At 52.7% G+C, this 25,576-nt stretch overlaps 1 protein-coding gene across 2 annotated transcripts in view; it reads left to right on the top strand.

Annotated features, from left to right (window-relative positions):
- Positions 1-2,318: 2,318 nt before the first annotated feature.
- TNK1 (tyrosine kinase non receptor 1) overlaps positions 2,319-25,576 on the top strand; it is a 36,038-nt gene continuing 12,780 nt past the window's right edge. Inside the window, exons 1-2 of one of the 2 annotated variants that reach the window (XM_069767617.1) lie at positions 2,319-2,832; positions 20,361-20,531. In XM_069767617.1, the coding sequence (XP_069623718.1) occupies positions 20,369-20,531 (163 nt within the window). In that variant the 5' untranslated portion in view covers positions 2,319-2,832; positions 20,361-20,368. Of the gene's footprint in view, positions 2,833-20,240; positions 20,532-25,576 lie in introns of those variants that run through there. The other variant, XM_069767618.1, reaches the window with a different exon arrangement.

Raw genomic sequence — 25,576 nt, 5'->3', positions numbered from 1 at the left:
GTCACATTACAGGAGGACACAGCTGAGCCCGAGAGCTGACACTCTACTGCACTGAGGCCTCTAATGGGGGAGGCCGGGGTCACATTGCAGGGAGGACACAGCTGAGCCCGAGAGCTGACACTCTACTGCACTGAGGCCTCTAATGGGGGAGGCCGGGGTCACATTACAGGAGGACACAGCTGAGCCCAAGAGCTGACACTCTACTGCACTGAGGCCTCTAATGGGGGAGGCCGGGGTCACATTACAGGAGGACACAGCTGAGCCCGAGAGCTGACACTCTACTGCACTGAGGCCTCTAATGGGGGAGGGGAGGTCGGTAATGGGGGAGGCCGGGGTCACATTACAGGAGGACACAGCTGAGCCTGAGAGCTGACACTCTACTGCACTGAGGCCTCTAATGGGGGAGGCCGGGGTCACATTACAGGAGGACACAGCTGAGCCTGAGAGCTGACACTCTACTGCACTGAGGCCTCTAATGGGGGAGGCCGGGGTCACATTACAGGGAGGACACAGCTGAGCCCGAGAGCTGACACTCTACTGCACTGAGGCCTCTAATGGGGGAGGCCGGGGTCACATTGCAGGGAGGACACAGCTGAGCCTGAGAGCTGACACTCTACTGCACTGAGGCCTCTAATGGGGGAGGCCGGAGTCACATTGCAGGGAGGACACAGCTGAGCCCGAGAACTGACACTCTACTGCACTGAAGCCTCTAATGGGGGAGGCCGGGGACACATTACAGGAGAACACAGCTGAGCCTGAGAGCTGACACTCTACTGCACTGAGGCCTCTAATGGGGGAGGCCGGGGTCACATTACAGGAGGACACAGCTGAGCCCGAGAGCTGACACTCTACTGCACTGAGGCCTCTAATGGGGGAGGCCGGGGTCACATTGCAGGGAGGACACAGCTGAGCCCGAGAGCTGACACTCTACTGCACTGAGGCCTCTAATGGGGGAGGCCGGGGTCACATTACAGGGAGGACACAGCTGAGCCTGAGAGCTGACACTCTACTGCACTGAGGCCTCTAATGGGGGAGGCCGGGGTCACATTACAGGAGGACACAGCTGAGCCCGAGAGCTGACACTCTACTGCACTGAGGCCTCTAATGGGGGAGGCCGGGGTCACATTACAGGAGGACACAGCTGAGCCCGAGAGCTGACACTCTACTGCACTGAGGCCTCTAATGGGGGAGGCCGGGGTCACATTACAGGAGGACACAGCTGAGCCCAAGAGCTGACACTCTACTGCACTGAGGCCTCTAATGGGGGAGGGGAGGTCGGTAATGGGGGAGGCCGGGGTCACATTACAGGAGGACACAGCTGAGCCTGAGAGCTGACACTCTACTGCACTGAGGCCTCTAATGGGGGAGGCCGGGGTCACATTACAGGAGGACACAGCTGAGCTCAAGAGCTGACACTCTACTGCACTGAGGCCTCTAATGGGGGAGGCCGGGGTCACATTACAGGAGGACACAGCTGAGCCTGAGAGCTGACACTCTACTGCACTGAGGCCTCTAATGGGGGAGGCCGGGGTCACATTACAGGAGGACACAGCTGAGCTCAAGAGCTGACACTCTACTGCACTGAGGCCTCTAATGGGGGAGGCCGGGGTCACATTACAGGAGGACACAGCTGAGCCCGAGAGCTGACACTGTACTGCACTGAGGCCTCTAATGGGGGAGGCCGGGGACACATTACAGGAGGACACAGCTGAGCCTGAGAGCTGACACTCTACTGCACTGAGGCCTCTAATGGGGGAGGCCGGGGTCACATTACAGGAGGACACAGCTGAGCCTGAGAGCTGACACTCTACTGCACTGAGGCCTCTAATGAGGGAGGCCGGGGTCACATTACAGGAGGACACAGCTGAGCTCAAGAGCTGACACTCTACTGCACTGAGGCCTCTAATGGGGGAGGCCGGGGACACATTACAGGAGGACACAGCTGAGCTCAAGAGCTGACACTCTACTGCACTGAGGCCTCTAATGGGGGAGGCCGGGGTCACATTACAGGAGGACACAGCTGAGCCCGAGAGCTGACAATCTACTGCACTGAGGCCTCTAATGGGGGAGGCCGGGGTCACATTACAGGAGGACACAGCTGAGCCCGAGAGCTGACACTCTACTGCACTGAGGCCTCTAATGGGGGAGGCCGGGGTCACATTACAGGAGAACACAGCTGAGCCCGAGAGCTGACACTCTACTGCACTGAGGCCTCTAATGGGGGAGGCCGGGGTCACATTACAGGAGGACACAGCTGAGCCCGAGAGCTGACACTCTACTGCACTGAGGCCTCTAATGGGGGAGGCCGGGGTCACATTACAGGAGAACACAGCTGAGCCCGAGAGCTGACACTCTACTGCACTGAGGCCTCTAATGGGGGAGGCCGGGGTCACATTACAGGGGGACACAGCTGAGCCCAAGAGCTGACACTCTACTGCACTGAGGCCTCTAATGGGGGAGGGGAGGTCGGTAATGGGGGAGGCCGGGGTCACATTACAGGGAGGGACAGGTACAGGTCAGACTGGTCACACAGAGACTGCAGATACTGAGATTTCCAGAGTGAGTGCTGAGGCTCGGAGTGTGCAGAGGCCCGGGGACGCACGGTAACGTCACACAGCGGTGAGACAGGCGGGGACAGTGAGGCCGGAGCTGCAGGTTGTGGTGACAGGAGAAAGCAGGAGGAGGAGAGATGGCGGCCGGTATATAGTCAGGACACCGTGCTGTGCGCAGAGGACGGTGTGTGCAGAGTCAGAGAGTGCAGAGGCCTCAGGCACAGGACACAGCCGCCGCCCGCTGTGGGTTCAGACCGCTCGGCTGCTCTTTGTCTCGCAGGTGAGTGGACTGTGGGGTCCGTGTTCTGTCTGTCAGTAGTCGGGGCCCTGTATGAGGCTACAGCGCCCCCAGTGATGGGTGTGGGGTCCTGGGGGTCGTCACCTGTTCATATGTAAATGTGGCCCCCTCACCTCTGTCTATAGTGTGAGGAGAGAGCGTCCATGTCGTGCTGATACTGGGGTCTGAGCGTGTGTCCGTGTAATGTACCGTGAGCGTGTGTCCGTGTAATGTACCGTGAGTGTAACACTGAGTGTGTGTCCGTGTAATGTAGTGTGAGTGTAACACTGAGTTTGTGCCTGTGTAATGTACCGTGAGTGTAACACTGAGTGTGTGCCGTGTAATGTACCGTGAGTGTAACACTGACTGTGTGCCGTGTAATGTACCGTGAGTGTAACACTGAGTGTGTGTCTGTGTAATGTAACGTGAGTGTGTGTCCGTGTAATGTAGTGTGAGTATAACACTGAGTGTGTCCGTGTAGTGTGAGTGTAACACTGAGTGTGTGTCTGTGTAATGTAACACTGAGTGTGTGTCCGTGTAATGTAGTGTGAGTGTAACGCTGAGTGTGTGTCTGTGTAATGTACCGTGAGTGTAACACTGAGTGTGTCCGTGTAATGTACCGTGAGTGTAACACTGAGTGTGTGTCCGTGTAATGTAGTGTGAGTGTAACACTGAGTGTTTGTCTGTGTAATGTAGTGTGAGTGTAACACTGAGTGTGTGTCTGTGTAATGTAGTGTGAGTGTAACGCTGAGTGTGTGTCTGTGTAATGTACCGTGAGTGTAACACTGAGTGTGTGTCCGTGTAATGTAGTGTGAGTGTAACACTGAGTGTGTCCGTGTAATGTACCGTGAGTGTAACACTGAGTGTGTGTCCGTGTAATGTAGTGTGAGTGTAACACTGAGTGTGTCCGTGTAATGTACCGTGAGTGTAACACTGAGTGTGTGTCTGTGTAATGTAACACTGAGTGTGTGTCTGTGTAATGTAGTGTGAGTGTAACACTGTGTGTCTGTGTAATGTAACACTGAGTGTGTGTCCGTGTAATGTACCGTGAGTGTAACACTGAGTGTGTGTCCGTGTAATGTAGTGTGAGTGTAACACTGAGTGTGTGTCTGTGTAATGTAGTGTGAGTGTAACACTGAGTGTTTGTCTGTGTAATGTAGTGTGAGTGTAACACTGAGTGTGTGTCTGTGTAATGTAGTGTGAGTGTAACGCTGAGTGTGTGTCTGTGTAATGTACCGTGAGTGTAACACTGAGTGTGTGTCCGTGTAATGTAGTGTGAGTGTAACACTGAGTGTGTCCGTGTAATGTACCGTGAGTGTAACACTGAGTGTGTGTCCGTGTAATGTAGTGTGAGTGTAACACTGAGTGTGTCCGTGTAATGTACCGTGAGTGTAACACTGAGTGTGTGTCTGTGTAATGTAACACTGAGTGTGTGTCTGTGTAATGTAGTGTGAGTGTAACACTGTGTGTCTGTGTAATGTAACACTGAGTGTGTGTCCGTGTAATGTACCGTGAGTGTAACACTGAGTGTGTGTCCGTGTAATGTAGTGTGAGTGTAACACTGAGTGTGTGTCCGTGTAATGTACCGTGAGTGTAACACTGAGTGTGTGTCCGTGTAATGTAGTGTGAGTGTAACACTGACTGTGTGTCTGTGTAATGTAACGCTGAGTGTGTGTCCGTGTAATGTAGTGTGAGTGTAACACTGAGTGTGTGTCCGTGTAATGTAGTGTGAGTGTAACACTGAGTGTGTGTCCGTGTAATGTAGTGTGAGTGTAACACTGACTGTGTGTCTGTGTAATGTAGTGTGAGTGTAACACTGACTGTGTGTCTGTGTAATGTAGTGTGAGCGTGTGTCCGTGTAATGTAGTGTGAGTGTAACGCTGAGTGTGTGTCTGTGTAATGTAGTGTGAGTGTAACACTGAGTGTGTGTCTGTGTAATGTAACGTGAGTGTGTGTCCGTGTAGTGTGAGTGTAACACTGTGTGTGTCCGTGTAATGTAGTGTGAGTGTAACACTGAGTGTGTCTGTGTAATGTAACACTGAGTGTGTGTCCGTGTAATGTAGTGTGAGTGTATCACTGAGTGTGTGTCCGTGTAATGTAGTGTGAGTGTAACACTGAGTGTGTTTCCGTGTAATGTACCGTGAGTGTAACACTGAGTGTGTGTCCGTGTAATGTACCGTGAGTGTAACACTGAGTGTGTGTCCGCGTAATGTACCGTGAGTGTAACACTGAGTGTGTGTCCGTGTAATGTACCGTGAGTGTAACACTGAGTGTGTGTCCGTGTAATGTAGTGTGAGTGTAACACTGAGTGTGTCCGTGTAATGTACCGTGAGTGTAACACTGAGTGTGTGTCCGTGTAATGTACCGTGAGTGTAACACTGAGTGTGTGTCTGTGTAATGTAACACTGAGTGTGTGTCCGTGTAATGTACCGTGAGTGTAACACTGAGTGTGTGTCCGTGTAATGTAGTGTGAGTGTAACACTGACTGTGTGTCTGTGTAATGTAACGCTGAGTGTGTGTCCGTGTAATGTAGTGTGAGTGTAACACTGAGTGTGTGTCCGTGTAATGTAGTGTGAGTGTTACACTGAGTGTGTGTCTGTGTAATGTAGTGTGAGTGTAACACTGAGTATGTGTCCGTGTAATGTACCGTGAGTGTAACACTGAGTATGTGTCCGTGTAATGTACCGTGAGTGTAACACTGAGTGTGTGTCCGTGTAATGTAGTGTGAGTGTAACACTGACTGTGTGTCTGTGTAATGTAACGCTGAGTGTGTGTCCGTGTAATGTAGTGTGAGTGTAACACTGAGTGTGTGTCCGTGTAATGTAGTGTGAGTGTAACACTGACTGTGTGTCTGTGTAATGTAGTGTGAGTGTAACACTGAGTGTGTGTCTGTGTAATGTAGTGTGAGTGTTACACTGAGTGTGTGTCTGTGTAATGTAGTGTGAGTGTAACACTGAGTGTGTGTCCGTGTAAGGTAGTGTGAGTATAACACTGAGTGTGTGTCCGTGTAATGTAGTGTGAGTGTAACACTGAGTGTGTGTGTCCGTGTAATGTAGTGTGAGCGTGTGTCCGTGTAATGTAGTGTGAGTGTAACACTGAGTGTGTGTGTCTGTGTAATGTAGCGTGAGTGTAACACTGAGTGTGTGTCTGTGTAATGTAACGTGAGTGTGTGTCCGTGTAATGTAGTGTGAGTATAACACTGAGTGTGTCCGTGTAGTGTGAGTGTAACACTGAGTGTGTGTCTGTGTAATGTAACACTGAGTGTGTGTCCGTGTAATGTACCGTGAGTGTAACACTGAGTGTGTGTCCGTGTAATGTAGTGTGAGTGTTACACTGAGTGTGTGTCTGTGTAATGTAGTGTGAGTGTAACACTGAGTGTGTGTCTGTGTAAAGTAACGCTGAGTGTGTGTCCGTGTAATGTAGTGTGAGTGTAACGCTGAGTGTGTGTCCGTGTAATGTAGTGTGAGTGTAACACTGAGTGTGTGTCTGTGTAATGTAACGTGAGTGTGTGTCCGTGTAGTGTAGTGTGAGTGTAACACTGAGTGTGTGTCCGTGTAATGTAGTGTGAGTGTAACACTGAGTGTGTGTCTGTGTAATGTAACACTGAGTGTGTGTCCGTGTAATGTAGTGTGAGTGTATCACTGAGTGTGTGTCCGTGTAATGTAGTGTGAGTGTAACACTGAGTGTGTTTCCGTGTAATGTAGTGTGAGTGTAACACTGAGTGTGTGTCCGTGTAATGTACCGTGAGTGTAACACTGAGTGTGTGTCTGTGTAATGTAACACTGAGTGTGTGTCTGTGTAATGTAACACTGAGTGTAACACTGAGTGTGTGTCTGTGTAATGTAGTGTGAGTGTAACACTGAGTGTGTGTCCGTGTAATGTAGTGTGAGTGTAACACTGAGTGTGTGTCCGTGTAATGTAGCGTGAGTGTAACACTGAGTGTGTGTCTGTGTAATGTACCGTGAGTGTGTTTCCGTGTAATGTAGTGTGAGTGTAACACTGAGTGTGTGTCCGTGTAATGTACCGTGAGTGTAACACTGAGTGTGTGTCTGTGTAATGTAACACTGAGTGTGTGTCTGTGTAATGTAACACTGAGTGTAACACTGAGTGTGTGTCTGTGTAATGTAGTGTGAGTGTAACACTGAGTGTGTGTCCGTGTAATGTAGTGTGAGTGTAACGCTGAGTGTGTGTCCGTGTAATGTAGTGTGAGTGTAACACTGAGTGTGTGTCTGTGTAATGTAACACTGAGTGTGTGTCTGTGTAATGTAGTGTGAGTGTAACACTGAGTGTGTGTCTGTGTAATGTAACACTGAGTGTGTGTCTGTGTAATGTAGTGTGAGTGTAACACTGAGTGTGTGTCTGTGTAATGTAGTGTGAGTGTAACACTGAGTGTGTGTCTGTGTAATGTAGTGTGAGTGTAACACTGAGTGTGTGTCTGTGTAATGTAGTGTGAGTGTAACACTGAGTGTGTGTCCGTGTAATGTAGCGTGAGTGTAACACTGAGTGTGTGTCTGTGTAATGTACCGTGAGTGTGTTTCCGTGTAATGTAGTGTGAGTGTAACACTGAGTGTGTGTCCGTGTAATGTACCGTGAGTGTAACACTGAGTGTGTGTCTGTGTAATGTAACACTGAGTGTGTGTCTGTGTAATGTAACACTGAGTGTAACACTGAGTGTGTGTCTGTGTAATGTAGTGTGAGTGTAACACTGAGTGTGTGTCCGTGTAATGTAGTGTGAGTGTAACACTGAGTGTGTGTCCGTGTAATGTAGCGTGAGTGTAACACTGAGCGTGTGTCCGTGTAATGTAGCGTGAGTGTAATGCTGAGTGTGTGTCTGTGTAATGTACCGTGAGTGTAACACTGAGTGTGTGTCCGTGTAATGTAGTGAGTGTAACACTGAGTGTGTGACATAGGGTGATATACTCACAATTAGTCTATGGGTACATCACACACTCAACGTTACACTCGCGGCACATTACATGGACACACGCTCAGTGTTACACTCACGGTACATTACACGGACACACACTCAGTGTTACACTCACGGTACATTACACAGACACACACTCAGCGTTACACTCACGCTACATTACACGGACACACGCTCAGTGTTACACTCACGGTACATTACACGGACACACACTCAGTGTTACACTCACGCTACATTACACGGACACACACTCAGTGTTACACTCATGGTACATTACACAGACACACACTCAGTGTTCTACTCACACTACATTACACGGACACACACTCAGTGTTACACTCATGGTACATTACACGGACACACAGTGTTACACTCACACTGCATTACACGGACACACACTCAGTGTTACACTACATTACACAGACACACACACTCAGTGTTACACTCACACTACATTACACGGACACACACTCAGCGTTACACTCATGGTACATTACACGGACACACACTCAGTGTTACACTCACACTACATTACACGGACACACACTCAGTGTTACACTCACTGTACATTACACGGACACACACACTCAGTGTTACACTCACGGTACATTACACGGACACACACTCAGTGTTACACTCACGGTACATTACACGGACACACACTCAGTGTTACACTCACGGTACATTACACAGGCACAAACTCAGTGTTACACTCACGCTACATTACACGGACACACACTCAGTGTTACACTCACGCTACATTACACGGACACACACTCAGTGTTACACTCACACTACATTACACGGACACACACTCAGTGTTACACTCACGCTACATTACACGGACACACACTCAGTGTTACACTCACACTACATTACACGGACACACACTCAGTGTTATACTCACACTACGTTACACGGACACACACTCAGTGTTACACTCACTGTACATTACACGGACACACACTCAGTGTTATACTCACACTACGTTACACGGACACACACTCAGTGTTACACTCACTGTACATTACACGGACACACACTCAGTGTTACACTCACACTGCATTACACGGACACACACTCAGTGCTACACTCACACTACATTACACGGACACGCACTCAGTGTTACACTCACACTACATTACACGGACACACGCTCACACTACATTACACGGACACACACTCAGTGTTACACTCACACTACATTACACGGACACACACTCAGTGTTACACTCACACTACATTACACGGACACACACTCAGTGTTATACTCACACTACGTTACACGGACACACACTCAGTGTTACACTACATTACACAGACACGCGCTCAGTGTTACACTCACTGTACATTACACGGACACACACTCAGTGTTACACTCACGGTACATTACACGGACACACACTCAGTGTTACACTACATTACACAGACACACGCTCAGTGTTACCCTCACTGTACATTACACAGACACACACACTCAGCGTTACACTCACTACATTACACGGACACACGCTCACACTACATTACACGGACACCCACTCAGTGTTACACTCACGTTACATTACACGGACACACACTCAGTGTTACACTCACGTTACATTACACGGACACACACTCAGTGTTACACTCAGACTACATTACACGGACACACGCTCACACTACATTACACGGACACACACTCAGTGTTACACTCACACTACATTACACGGACACACGCTCACACTACATTACACGGACACACACTCAGTGTTACACTCACGTTACATTACACGGACACACACTCAGTGTTACACTCAGACTACATTACACGGACACACGCTCACACTACATTTCACGGACACACACTCAGTGTTACACTCACACTACATTACACGGACACACGCTCACACTACATTACACGGACACACACTCACTGTACATTACACGGACACACACTCAGTGTTACACTACATTACACGGACACACACTCAGCGTTACACTCATGGTACATTACACGGACACACACTCAGTGTTACACTCACTGTACATTACACGGACACACACACTCAGTGTTACACTCACACTACATTACACGGACACACGCTCACACTACATTACACGGACACACACTCAGTGTTACACTCACACTACATTACACGGACACACACTCAGTGTTATACTCACACTACATTACACGGACACACACTCAGTGTTACACTCACTGTACATTACACGGACGCACACTCACACTACATTACACGGACACACACTCAGTGTTACACTCACACTACATTACACGGACACACACTCAGTGTTACACTCACACTACATTACACGGACACACACTCAGTGTTACACTCACACTACATTACACGGACACACACTCAGTGTTATACTCACACTACATTACACGGACACACACTCAGTGTTACACTCACACTACATTACACGGACGCACAATCACACTACATTACACGGACGCACGCTCACACTACATTACACGGACACACACTCAGTGTTACACTCACACTACATTACACGGACACACACTCAGTGTTACACTCACGGTACATTACACGGACACACACTCAGTGTTACACTCACACTACATTACACGGACACACACTCAGTGTTACACTACATTACACGGACACACACTCAGTGTTACACTCACGTTACATTACACGGACACACACAGTGTTACACTCACACTACATTACACGGACACACACTCAGTGTTACACTCACGGTACATTACACGGACACACACTCAGTGTTACACTACATTACACAGACACACGCTCAGTGTTACCCTCACTGTACATTACACAGACACACACACTCAGCGTTACACTCACTACATTACACGGACACACGCTCACACTACATTACACGGACACCCACTCAGTGTTACACTCACGTTACATTACACGGACACACACTCAGTGTTACACTCACGTTACATTACACGGACACACACTCAGTGTTACACTCAGACTACATTACACGGACACACGCTCACACTACATTACACGGACACACACTCAGTGTTACACTCACACTACATTACACGGACACACGCTCACACTACATTACACGGACACACACTCAGTGTTACACTCACGTTACATTACACGGACACACACTCAGTGTTACACTCAGACTACATTACACGGACACACGCTCACACTACATTTCACGGACACACACTCAGTGTTACACTCACACTACATTACACGGACACACGCTCACACTACATTACACGGACACACACTCACTGTACATTACACGGACACACACTCAGTGTTACACTACATTACACGGACACACACTCAGCGTTACACTCATGGTACATTACACGGACACACACTCAGTGTTACACTCACACTACATTACACGGACACACACTCAGTGTTACACTCACTGTACATTACACGGACACACACACTCAGTGTTACACTCACACTACATTACACGGACACACGCTCACACTACATTACACGGACACACACTCAGTGTTATACTCACACTACATTACACGGACACACACTCAGTGTTACACTCACTGTACATTACACGGACGCACACTCACACTACATTACACGGACACACACTCAGTGTTACACTCACACTACATTACACGGACACACACTCAGTGTTACACTCACACTACATTACACGGACACACACTCAGTGTTACACTCACACTACATTACACGGACACACACTCAGTGTTATACTCACACTACATTACACGGACACACACTCAGTGTTACACTCACACTACATTACACGGACGCACAATCACACTACATTACACGGACGCACGCTCACACTACATTACACGGACACACACTCAGTGTTACACTCACACTACATTACACGGACACACACTCAGTGTTACACTCACGGTACATTACACGGACACACACTCAGTGTTACACTACATTACACGGACACACGCTCAGTGTTACACTACATTACACGGACACACGCTCAGTGTTACACTCACACTACATTACACGGACACACACTCAGTGTTACACTACATTACACGGACACACACTCAGTGTTACACTACATTACACGGACACACGCTCAGTGTTACACTCACACTACATTACACGGACACACACTCAGTGTTACACTACATTACACAGACACACGCTCAGTGTTACACTCACTGTACATTACACGGACACACACTCAGTGTTACACTACATTACACAGACACACACACTCATTGTTACACTCACACTCAGTCTGCGGGTACAACACTGTAAAGTAGTGTGATAGTGGAAGGAGATGGACATGCTGCCCACGTGCCCCCTTGAAGAACAAAGTGTAATGTGAACTGTGACATGTGTTAATGTTAAATGTTGATAGACTGTAGAGACTTAGAGTTACTGATTGGGACTAGCCCGGAGTGAGAGGGGCTAAAATGAAGTGACAGAGACAGTTTCCCTCCATAACGTCAGACAGGGCCTGTTGTGCGTAGAAAGAAGACCTAAGATCTGATCATTGTCATGTGACACGCGTGTCCCTAACCAGACAGGAGCCCGTGACTGTGGATAGCAAGATCCTAGTGGGAGGAGTGAGACAAGTGACCGACAGCAGAGCGATCGAGCGGAGACGGGTCCTGGCGGAGGACAGCGGGCAATACGGCCCTGAGCCAGGACGGGAGAGTATGTAAGACAGAGAGTGTCCGGGCGGGAGGTCCAGAGCGTCCGCGGCCATGGTGGCACCCTTACAGACGCGGAACCGCGGGTGGGACTAGGACTCTCCCTGGTCTGGAGGGAGGAGGACAGAGGGGTCTGGAGGGAGGAGGACAGAGGGGTCTGGAGGAAGGAGGACAGAGGGGTCTGGAGGAAGGAGGACAGAGGGGTCTGGAGGAAGGAGGACAGAGGGGTCTGGAGGAAGGAGGACAGAGGGGTCTGGAGGAAGGAGGACAGAGGGGTCTGGAGGGAGGAGGACAGAGGGGTCTGGAGGGAGGAGGACAGAGGGGTCTGGAGGGAGGAGGACAGAGGGGTCTGGAGGAAGGAGGACAGAGGGGTCTGGAGGAAGGAGGACAGAGGGGTCTGGAGGGAGGAGGACAGAGGGGTCTGGAGGGAGGAGGACAGAGGGGTCTGGAGGGAGGAGGACAGAGGGGTCTGGAGGGAGGAGGACAGAGGGGTCTGGAGGAAGGAGGACAGAGGGGTCTGGAGGAAGGAGGACAGAGGGGTCTGGAGGAAGGAGGACAGAGGGGTCTGGAGGAAGGAGGACAGAGGGGTCTGGAGGAAGGAGGACAGAGGGGTCTGGAGGAAGGAGGACAGAGGGGTCTGGAGGAAGGAGGACAGAGGGGTCTGGAGGAAGGAGGACAGAGGGGTCTGGAGGAAGGAGGACAGAGGGGTCTGGAGGAAGGAGGACAGAGGGGTCTGGAGGAAGGAGGACAGAGGGGTCTGGAGGAAGGAGGACAGAGGGGTCTGGAGGAAGGAGGACAGAGGGGTCTGGAGGAAGGACAGAGGGGTCTGGAGGAAGGACAGAGGGGTCTGGACGGAGAGAGTATGTAAGACGGAGAGTGTCCGGGCGGGAGGTCCAGAGCGTCCGCGGCGATGGTGGCACCCTTACAGACACGGAACCGCGGGTGGGACTAGGACTCTCCCTGGTCTGGAGGGAGGAGGACAGAGGGGTCTGGAGGGAGGAGGACAGAGGGGTCTGGAGGAAGGACAGAGGGGTCTGGAGGGAGGAGGACAGAGGGGTCTGGAGGAAGGACAGAGGGGTCTGGAGAGAGGAGGACAGAGGGGTCTGGAGGAAGGACAGAGGGGTCTGGAGGGAGGAGGACAGAGGGGTCTGGAGGAAGGACAGAGGGGTCTGGAGGGAAGAGGACAGAGGGGTCTGGAGGAAGGACAGAGGGGTCTGGAGAGAGGAGGACAGAGGGGTCTGGAGAGAGGAGGACAGAGGGGTCTGGAGGAAGGACAGAGGGGTCTGGAGGGAGGAGGACAGAGGGGTCTGGAGAGAGGAGGACAGAGGGGTCTGGAGGAAGGACAGAGGGGTCTGGAGGGAGGAGGACAGAGGGGTCTGGAGGGAGGAGGACAGAGGGGTCTGGAGGGAGGAGGACAGAGGGGTCTGGAGGGAGGAGGACAGAGGGGTCTGGAGGAAGGACAGAGGGGTCTGGAGGGAGGAGGACAGAGGGGTCTGGAGGGAGGAGGACAGAGGGGTCTGGAGGAAGGAGGACAGAGGGGTCTGGAGGAAGGACAGAGGGGTCTGGAGAGAGGAGGACAGAGGGGTCTGGAGGAAGGACAGAGGGGTCTGGAGAGAGGAGGACAGAGGGGTCTGGAGGGAGGAGGACAGAGGGGTCTGGAGGGAGGAGGACAGAGGGGTCTGGAGGAAGGACAGGGGTCTGGAGGGAGGAGGACAGAGGGGTCTGGAGAGAGGAGGACAGAGGGGTCTGGAGGGAGGAGGACAGAGGGGTCTGGAGGGAGGAGGACAGAGGGGTCTGGAGGGAGGAGGACAGAGGGGTCTGGAGGAAGGACAGAGGGGTCTGGAGGGAGGACAGAGGGGTCTGGAGGGAGGAGGACAGAGGGGTCTGGAGGGAGGAGGACAGGGGTCTGGAGGGAGGAGGACAGAGGGGTCTGGAGGAAGGACAGAGGGGTCTGGAGGGAGGACAGAGGGGTCTGGAGGGAGGAGGACAGAGGGGTCTGGAGGAAGGACAGAGGGGTCTGGACGGAGAGAGTATGTAAGATGGAGAGTGTCCGGGCGGGAGGTCTAGTGCGTCCGCGGCCATGGTGGCACCTTACAGACGCGGAACCGCGGGTGGGACTAGGACGCTCACTGGACGCCTGTGGTGGAGTAGAGGGGGCAAGCGAGGACACGGGACACACTGGGGTTTGTGTGAAAATGCTCCATGTTGTGGAGGAAACATTTATCTACCGTATAATCCCCCCCAAGTCATTGCTTAGTAAGAAGTCTATTTTTGAGTGGTGGTCTCCCTCATTGAACTGGCCAACCAAAGTCACTAGTTACAGGCGGCCCGCACGGGCGTAGCGCCCCCACAGCACAAGTCCACACTCCCAGCCAGGACCCCCACCTTCATGTAACGTGTACCTTGCCCACTGCCCCGCGCCACAGACTGTGCACTCCCTATAGAGAGGGTGAGCGTGTCCTTGTGACTGTGTGTATTCTGTGGAGTGTTTGCACGCCGTACTGCAGGTGAGGGGGTGACAGATGGTTGGCTCTGTTGCCCAGTATTTGGGAGGGTGCCGTCGCCCCAGGCTCCTCACTCGTGTCTCATGTAATGGGGGCAGTACACTGGTAGAACAGAAAACACCTCAGTGCCCGGGAAGGACAGAGACACGTGTGGCCCCATAGATATGGGCGATGTGCCAGTCACACCCACCACACGTGAGCAGGGGTGCGGCCGCTCATCTTGCCGTGCTCATACTCTCGCTGGTTGTTTCCAAAATTACATAAACAATTTTGGATTTAGAAAGTGTTTATAATAAGCCGTCCTGCCATGGAGCGCCCTCGTGTACGCCCGTCATTACAGCCTAGTGTCACAAGGTGGAGAAAGAAGGGGTGCTATAGGGCGGACAGAGGGTGAGGCGCTGGGCTGGGCAGGGGTTGAGGCGCTGGGGTGGGCAGGGGTTGAGGCGCTGGGGTGGGCAGGGATTGAGGCGCTGGGGTGGGCAGGGATTGAGGCGCTGGGGTGGGCAGGGGTTGAGGCGCTGGGGTGGGCAGGGGTTGAGGCGCTGGGGTGGACAAGGATTGAGGCGGGCAGGGGTTGAGGCGCTGGGGTGGGCAGGGGTTGAGGCGCTGGGGTGGGCAGGGGTTGAGGCGCTGGGGTGGGCAGGGATTGAGGCGCTGGGGTGGGCAGGGGTTGAGGCGCTGGGGTGGGCAGGGGTTGAGGCGCTGGGGTGGACAAGGATTGAGGCGGGCAGGGGTTGAGGCGCTGGGGTGGGCAGGGGTTGAGGCGCTGGGGTGGGCAGGGGTTGAGGCGCTGGGGTGGGCAGGTTTTGAGGCGCTGGGGTGGGCAGGTTTTGAGGCGCTGGGGTGGGCAGGGGTTGAGGCGCTGGGGTGGGCAGGGGTTGAGGCGCTGGGGTGGAGGCGCTGGGGCGGACAGGGGGACTGTGAAGGGTGTACGGTGTGGACCATGTTTCGGGTAGAAGGTTCTGCAGATTAACATCAGACCTAGTTCTGGGCTCTGGATTTTTTGGGTTGGCTCTGATGTTTGGGATTCGCCGCTGTGTTTTGCACCGCGATCTGAAGTTTGGGAAGTGGCGGTACACGTGTTGAGTTGCATGAGTTCATGGGATGGGACGAGATCATAAAAAGCTGTGGATGTTTTGGGTCCCGCTCCGCTGTGGCACAGTCATAGGTGTGGACGCCCCCGGCATAGGTAGTGATAATATTTGGCAGATTTGGTGCTGATCTCCTGTTTATATCTGGGTAGGGTGAGGTCGGCACCCCGAGAGACATGAAGTCACCCAGCACAAAATTCTAATGACTCATTTACTAATTATCCGGAACAAAGTTCGTCTATTCCAGATCCAAATATGTCCTGACCCCATTATTTGTCAGTTAAGGGCGGTAGAGGGCCGGCGTCTGGTCTGTAGGACAATAGGGGGATTCCTGTTACCATTAAGCCCCCAGGATGTGTCATGCTACCACATGGCCAATGCACGATGGATATAGGTGTCATGCAAAGCAGGACCTCGGAGGTCCACAGCAAGTACATTCCAAGGGAACGTAACCTTAAAGTCACCCCTCCCAATTTAGAAAAATAAGAGACACGTACTGTGGTGCACGCCAATTTTTTACTTTGTAATCCTGTAACCTAACCTTGTCCTTTATATACGCCCACCCCAGAAATACTAGATGTGCCCACTGGTGACCCCACAGAGTATGGAACCATTTTCATGGTTCCAACAGTGCTCCGTACACAGTAAGATGCCCCCACAGTACCCCATCACACGGTATGCTGCCCACCCCAAAGTATGACGTCCTCCCATTGTGTACACACACTGCCCTGCTACATACACACACCTCTCAGGCCTGTGACCTGCTCCTCTCCTCTGACAGTCACATGACCTAAAGGTCCTGTCATGGTTCCTACAGTGCTCTGTACACAGTAAAATGCCCCCACAGTACCCCGTCACACGGTATGCTGCCCATCCCAAAGTATGACGTCCTCCCATTGTGTACACACATTGCCCTGCTACATACACTCAGGCCTGTGACCTGCACCTCTCCTCTGACAGTCACATGACCTAAAGGTCCTGTCAGGAACTTCAGTCTTCACATAGACAGAATGGTGGAGGACGAGCTCTCGGCTCCTGCTCCATTGTCACATCAGCTGCACATTGGTCCTGAGGACACAGACTGAGCTTTGTCGGGACGTACCCTGACCTCCTGGGACCGCTTCTGAAATTCAAGATAGTCCCGCTATGATAAATGGTCACCATCAGTACGGAGACTTTTCAATGTGGTGAATGACATTACCCTCCTAATAAAGACAGAGCGACCGGAATCGTGATAAGACCCGGGGCGGGAGACCGCACCCACACAGCAGATGATTCCCGACTGACGAGCCCCTCAGCCCCAGAGACCGCTATAAATACTGTAGCAGGGGTCACATGGATAGGAGAATCCAATCACCACCTGTCACCGGGCAGATGTTTTGCCCAACCCCAGCAACAGCACCTCATAGGTGTTTGTGTAGCCCAATCAGCTGCTGTTGACAGGGCTCTGCCCAGCAACAGAATTTTAGGCGGGAATGTTTCCCTCCAAAACTGTCCCGACGGGAACGATAGTGCCCAACATGAAGGCCAGACCCCATGAGGAGCCTCCCCTACAGGTCCAGTATCAGACGTCAGTGCAGGACAATAATAGGGCAGTATTACCAGGCAGGATGATGGTGGGGCAGTATTACCAGGCAGGACGATGGTGGGGCAGTATTAGCAGGCAGGACGATGGTGGGGCAGTATTAGCAGGCAGGACGATGGTGGGGCAGTATTAGCAGGCAGGACGATGGTGGGGCAGTATTACCAGGCAGGACGATGGTGGGGCAGTATTACCAGGCAGGACCATGATTGGGCAGTATTACAGGCAGGATGATGGGGCAGTATTACCAGGCAGGACCATGATGGGGCAGTATTAGCAGGCAGGACGATGGTGGGGCAGTATTACCAGGCAGGACGATGGTGGGGCAGTATTACCAGGCAGGACGATGGTGGGGCAGTATTACCAGGCAGGACGATGGTGGGGCAGTATTACCAGGCAGGACGATGGTGGGGCAGTATTACCAGGCAGGACGATGGTGGGGCAGTATTACCAGGCAGGACGATGGTGGGGCAGTATTACCAGGCAGGATGATGGGGCAGTATTACCAGGCAGGACAATGGTGGGGCAGTATTACCAGGCAGGACGATGGTGGGGCAGTATTACAGGCAGGATGATGGGGCAGTATTACCAGGCAGGACGATGGTGGGGCAGTATTACCAGGCAGGATGATGGTGGGGCAGTATTACCAGGCAGGACAATGGTGGGGCAGTATTACCAGGCAGGACCATGATGGGGCAGTATTACAGGCAGGATGATGGGGCAGTATTACCAGGCAGGACCATGATGGGGCAGTATTAGCAGGCAGGACGATGGTGGGGCAGTAGTACCAGGCAGGACGATGGTGGGGCAGTATTACCAGGCAGGACGATGGTGGGGCAGTATTACCAGGCAGGACGATGGTGGGGCAGTATTACCAGGCAGGACGATGGTGGGGCAGTATTACCAGGCAGGACGATGGTGGGGCAGTATTACCAGGCAGGACGATGGTAGGGCAGTATTACCAGGCAGGACCATGATGGGGCAGTATTACAGGCAGGACGATGGTGGGGCAGTATTACCAGGCAGGACCATGATGGGGCAGTATTAGCAGGCAGGACGATGGTGGGGCAGTATTACCAGGCAGGACGATGGTGGGGCAGTATTACAGGCAGGATGATGGGGCAGTATTACCAGGCAGGACGATGGTGGGGCAGTATTACCAGGCAGGACGATGGTGGGGCAGTATTACAGGCAGGATGATGGGGCAGTATTACTAGGCAGGACCATGATGGGGCAGTATTACCAGGCAGGACCATGATGGGGCAGTATTAGCAGGCAGGACGATGGTGGGGCAGTAGTACCAGGCAGGACGATGGTGGGGCAGTATTACCAGGCAGGACGATGGTGGGGCAGTATTACAGGCAGGATGATGGGGCAGTATTACCAGGCAGGACGATGGTGGGGCAGTATTACCAGGCAGGACGATGGTGGGGCAGTATTACAGGCAGGACGATGGTGGGGCAGTATTAGCAGGCAGGACGATGGTGGGGCAGTATTAGCAGGCAGGACGATGGTGGGGCAGTATTACCAGGCAGGACGATGGTGGGGCAGTATTACCAGGCAGGACCATGATGGGGCAGTATTAGCAGGCAGGACGATGGTGGGGCAGTATTAGCAGGCAGGACGATGGTGGGGCAGTATTAGCAGGCAGGACGATGGTGGGGCAGTATTAGCAGGCAGGACGATGGTGGGGCAGTATTAGCAGGCAGGACGATGGTGGGGCAGTATTAGCAGGCAGGACGATGGTGGGGCAGTATTACCAGGCAGGACGATGGTGGGGCAGTATTACCAGGCAGGACGATGGTGGGGCAGTATTAGCAGGCAGGACGATGGTGGGGCAGTATTAGCAGGCAGGACGATGGTGGGGCAGTATTAGCAGGCAGGACGATGGTGGGGCAGTATTACAGGCAGGATGATGGGGCAGTATTACTAGGCAGGACCATGATGGGGCAGTATTAGCAGGCAGGACGATGGTGGGGCAGTATTAGCAGGCAGGACGATGGTGGGGCAGTATTACCAGGCAGGACGATGGTGGGGCAGTATTACCAGGCAGGACCATGATGGGGCAGTATTAGCAGGCAGGACGATGGTGGGGCAGTAGTACCAGGCAGGACGATGGTGGGGCAGTATTACCAGGCAGGACGATGGTGGGGCAGTATTACAGGCAGGATGATGGGGCAGTATTACCAGGCAGGACGATGGTGGGGCAGTATTACCAGGCAGGACGATGGTGGGGCAGTATTACAGGCAGGACGATGGTGGGGCAGTATTAGCAGGCAGGACGATGGTGGGGCAGTATTAGCAGGCAGGACGATGGTGGGGCAGTATTACCAGGCAGGACGATGGTGGGGCAGTATTACCAGGCAGGACGATGGTGGGGCAGTATTAGCAGGCAGGACGATGGTGGGGCAGTATTAGCAGGCAGGACGATGGTGGGGCAGTATTAGCAGGCAGGACGATGGTGGGGCAGTATTACAGGCAGGATGATGGGGCAGTATTACTAGGCAGGACCATGATGGGGCAGTATTACCAGGCAGGAGGATGGTGGGAGGAGAGGTTCCCTGTGTTTTGATGCTCCTGTCTCTTCCTCATTCCTCGCCTGTCCGTACATGTTGTCTCTGATGTCCCACACGTGAGGGTGATGCGGTGCACACGGAGCAGGCGTGTCCCGTCACTCAGCGCGTGTTGTGTGTATACACTGCAGCCATAAATCCCGGCTGCTCGTCCCCGCCGCACACACTCCTGACCGGCGCTGTCTTCCCTCCAGGTGCGGAGATGGTGACGGAGGAAGGATCCGAGTGGCTCCTCTCGCTCCTGCGGGAGCTCCAGCTGGAACAGTTCTACGCCAAGATCCGGGACGAGCTGAACGTGACGCGACCGGGACACTTCGACTTTGTGAAGCCGTTTGACCTGGATCAGATCGGAATGGGGAGACCAGGTAAGATCCATGATGGGGGGCTGTAGTGCTGGTCTATGGGACTGGATCCCACATGATGAGGGCTGTGGTGCGGGTCTATGGGACTGGATCCCACATGATGGGGACTGTGGTGCTGATCTGTAGGACTGGATCCCACATGATGAGGGCTGTGGTGCGGGTCTATGGGACTGGATCCCACATGATGGGGGCTGTGGTGCGGGTCTATGGGACTGGATCCCACATGATGGGGGCTGTGGTGCGGGTCTATGGGACTGGATCCCACATGATGGGGGCTGTAGTGCTGATCTATGGGACTGGATCCCACATGATGGGGGCTGTGGTGCGGGTCTATGGGACTGGATCCCACATGATGGGGGCTGTGGTGCGGGTCTATGGGACTGGATCCCACATGATGGGGGCTGTGGTGCGGGTCTATGGGACTGGATCCCACATGATGGGGGCTGTGGTGCGGGTCTATGGGACTGGATCCCACATGATGGGGGCTGTGGTGCGGGTCTATGGGACTGGATCCCACATGATGGGGGCTGTGGTGCTGGTCTATGGGACTGGATCCCACATGATGGGGGCTGTGGTGCGGGTCTATGGGACTGGATCCCACATGATGGGGGCTGTGGTGCGGGTCTATGGGACTGGATCCCACATGATGGGGGCTGTGGTGCGGGTCTATGGGACTGGATCCCACATGATGGGGGCTGTGGTGCGGGTCTATGGGACTGGATCCCACATGATGGGGGCTGTGGTGCTGGTCTATGGGACTGGATCCCACATGATGGGGGCTGTGGTGCGGGTCTATGGGACTGGATCCCACATGATGGGGGCTGTGGTGCGGGTCTATGGGACTGGATCCCACATGATGGGGGCTGTGGTGCGGGTCTATGGGACTGGATCCCACATGATGGGGGCTGTGGTGCGGGTCTATGGGACTGGATCCCACATGATGGGGGCTGTGGTGCTGGTCTATGGGACTGGATCCCACATGATGAGGGCTGTGGTGCTGATCTATGGGACTGGATCCCACATGATGGGGGCTGTGGTGCGGGTCTATGGGACTGGATCCCACATGATGAGGGCTGTGGTGCGGGTCTATGGGACTGGATCCCACATGATGGGGGCTGTGGTGCGGGTCTATGGGACTGGATCCCACATGATGGGGGCTGTGGTGCGGGTCTATGGGACTGGATCCCACATGATGGGGGCTGTGGTGCTGGTCTATGGGACTGGATCCCACATGATGGGGGCTGTGGTGCGGGTCTATGGGACTGGATCCCACATGATGGGGGCTGTGGTGCGGGTCTATGGGACTGGATCCCACATGATGGGGGCTGTGGTGCGGGTCTATGGGACTGGATCCCACATGATGGGGGCTGTGGTGCGGGTCTATGGGACTGGATCCCACATGATGGGGGCTGTGGTGCGGGTCTATGGGACTGGATCCCACATGATGGGGGCTGTGGTGCTGGTCTATGGGACTGGATCCCACATGATGAGGGCTGTGGTGCTGATCTATGGGACTGGATCCCACATGATGGGGGCTGTGGTGCTGGTCTATGGGACTGGATCCCACATGATGAGGGCTGTGGTGCTGATCTATGGGACTGGATCCCACATGATGGGGGCTGTGGTGCTGATCTATGGGACTGGATCCCACATGATGGGGGCTGTGGTGCGGGTCTATGGGACTGGATCCCACATGATGGGGGCTGTGGTGCGGGTCTATGGGACTGGATCCCACATGATGGGGGCTGTGGTGCGGGTCTATGGGACTGGATCCCACATGATGGGGGCTGTGGTGCGGGTCTATGGGACTGGATCCCACATGATGGGGGCTGTGGTGCTGGTCTATGGGACTGGATCCCACATGATGAGGGCTGTGGTGCTGGTCTATGGGACTGGATCCCACATGATGAGGGCTGTGGTGCTGATCTATGGGACTGGATCCCACATGATGGGGGCTGTGGTGCGGGTCTATGGGACTGGATCCCACATGATGGGGGCTGTGGTGCGGGTCTATGGGACTGGATCCCACATGATGAGGGCTGTGGTGCGGGTCTATGGGACTGGTAGAACCAATCGAGAAAAAGACATGTTGTATGGGAGATCAACAGGACTCAATAGTGACTAGATATCAAAAATATATATTTTATTTTAATTTTAATTAAACAGTCTAACAAGCACAAGACACAATTAAAAACAATTAAAAGCACAAAACATGCCCATAATGACAAGGAATACAGACATAGCCCATAGAAAAAAGTGTAAAGTATATGGCACCTGAGGAGGCTGAGACAACAGTGAGAGCGTACCCTCCAAAAAAGGGGAATCAGAGTGGTACATACATATATCTAAAGAATATAAATATACAATAATTCAACCATACTAAATATCCGTCCTAGTTACAAGATAGACTAGCACCACATACGGAGATATGGAAGACTGATGACTAATAAGCAATAAGGGCGAAAACTGCCAACATACTGTCCCCCAGAGAAAAAATTATTATATGTATTTATAAGGACCACTATAGGTTAGGTAAGGTAGCCAAACCCAAAATAAGGATAATCTCATAGCAAGAGAAGCATGTGTATGCATACCAAAAAAATGAGAGATATCCGAGGCCCAACAGGACAATGGCAAAAGAGCAATCAGTCCAAGTCACAGGTCCAGTCCATGCTGTCAGTCAGGATACCAGTCAGTATGTAGAAGCCAATCTGTGGGGCTATGATGCCCTACGCGTGTCGCTGCATAAAAGCAGCTTCATCAGGGGCAAGTGTTTTCTTTACAAATGGTCTATGGGACTGGATCCCACATGATGGGGGCTGTGGTGCTGGTCTATAGGACTGGATCCCACATGATGGGGGCTGTAGTGCTGGTCTATGGGACTGGATCCCACATGATGAGGGCTGTGGTGCGGGTCTATGGGACTGGATCCCACATGATGGGGGCTGTAGTGCTGGTCTATGGGACTGGATCCCACATGATGGGAGCTGTAGTGCTGGTCTATGGGACTGGATCCCACATGATGGGGGCTGTGGTGCTGATCTATAGGACTGGATCCCACATGATGGGGGCTGTGGTGCTGATCTATGGGACTGGATCCCACTTGATGGGGGCTGTGGTGCTGTTCTACAGGACTGGATCCCACATGATGGGGGCTTTAGTGCTGGTCTATGGGACTGGATCCCACATGATGGGGGCTGTGGTGCTGATCTGTAGGACTGGATCCCACATGATGGGGGCTGTGGTGCTGATCTATGGGACTGGATCCCACTTGATGGGGGCTGTGGTGCTGTTCTATAGGACTGGATCCCACATTATGGGGGCTGTAGTGCTGATCTATGGGACTGGATCCCACATGATGGGGGCTGTGGTGCTGATCTGTAGGACTGGATCCCACATGATGGGGCTGTGGTGCTGATCTGTAGGACTGGATCCCACATGATGGGGGCTGTAGTGCTGGTCTATGAGACTGGATCCCGCATTATGGGGGCTGTAGTGCTGATCTATGGGACTGGATCCCACATTATGGGGGCTGTAGTGCTGATCTATGGGACTGGATCCCACATGATGGGGGCTGTGGTGCTGATCTATGGGACTGGATCCCACTTGATGGGGGCTGTGGTGCTGTTCTATAGGACTGGATCCCACATTATGGGGGCTGTAGTGCTGATCTATGGGACTGGATCCCACATGATGGGGGCTGTGGTGCTGATCTGTAGGACTGGATCCCACATGATGGGGCTGTGGTGCTGATCTGTAGGACTGGATCCCACATGATGGGGCTGTAGAACGTGTCCTTTCCTTTGTCCATTACATAAGACTTCCTATGTTGTGTTGTTCTTGGTGATTTGCCTCCTTCGTGTCTGATACTTTCTCACGTGTCCTGAGTCATGGGAAGTGAATGAGGTGTGGAGATCTCTCATCCTCCCGTCATTCCTGGAGCGGCTTGCCGAGAATTAAAAAGCTGATTACATTTTCCATAGTAAATCATTTCCTGTCCATCTAATCTCATCCTCCACCATCGCCTGTTCGTCTAGTCTCATCCTCCACCATCTCCTGTCCGTCTAGTCTCATCCTCCACCATCTCCTGTCCGTCTAGTCTCATCCTCCACCATCTCCTGTCCATCTAGTCGAATCCTCCACCATCTCCTTTCCATCTAGTCGAATCCTCCACCATCTCCTGTCCATCTAGTCGAATCCTCCACCATCTCCTGTCCATCTAATCGAATCCTCCACATTCTCCAGTCCATCTAGTCCCATCTTCCACCATCTCCTGTCCATCTAGTCCTATCATCTTCTATCCATCTGGTCTCCTCTTCCACTATCTCCTGTCCATCTAGTCTCATCCTCAACCATCTCCTGTCCATCTAGTCTCATCCTCAACCATCTCCTGTCCATCTAGTCCCATCTTCCACCATCTCCTGTCCATCTAGTCCTATCATCTTCTATCCATCTGGTCTCCTCTTCCACTATCTCCTGTCCATCTAGTCTCATCCTCAACCATCTCCTGTCCATCTAGTCTCATCCTCAACCATCTCCTGTCCATCTAGTCCCATCTTCCACCATCTCCTGTCCATCTAGTCCTATCATCTTCTATCCATCTGGTCTCCTCTTCCACTATCTCCTGTCCATCTAGTCTCATCCTCAACCATCTCCTGTCCATCTAGTCTCATCCTCCACCATCTCCTGTCCATCTAGTCTCATCCTGCGTGATCTGTTGTCCATCTAGTCCTATCCTTTATCCCTTGTGCATCCAGTCTCACCCTTCATCATCTATAGTCCATCTAGTCTCATCCAACACAATCTCCTTTGCATCTAATATAATCTAGTCCCGTACTCCATCATCTTTTGTCCATTTAGTCCATTCCTCCACCATTTCATATTCATCTACTCTCAGCCTCTGTCATCTTCTATCCCTCTAGTCTCATCCTCTGCCATTTCATGTCCATCCAGTTCCATCCCCTTTCATCTTTTAGCCATGTAGTCTCATCCTCCATCATCTCATGTCCATCTAGTCCCATACTCTGCCATCTCACATGCATATAATC

The sequence above is a fragment of the Ranitomeya imitator genome, chromosome 4, assembly GCF_032444005.1.
Source record: "Ranitomeya imitator isolate aRanImi1 chromosome 4, aRanImi1.pri, whole genome shotgun sequence".
Lineage (NCBI taxonomy): Eukaryota > Metazoa > Chordata > Amphibia > Anura > Dendrobatidae > Ranitomeya > Ranitomeya imitator.
Note: the sequence above shows the minus strand (reverse complement) of the source record. Positions and strands in the feature narration are given on the sequence as shown.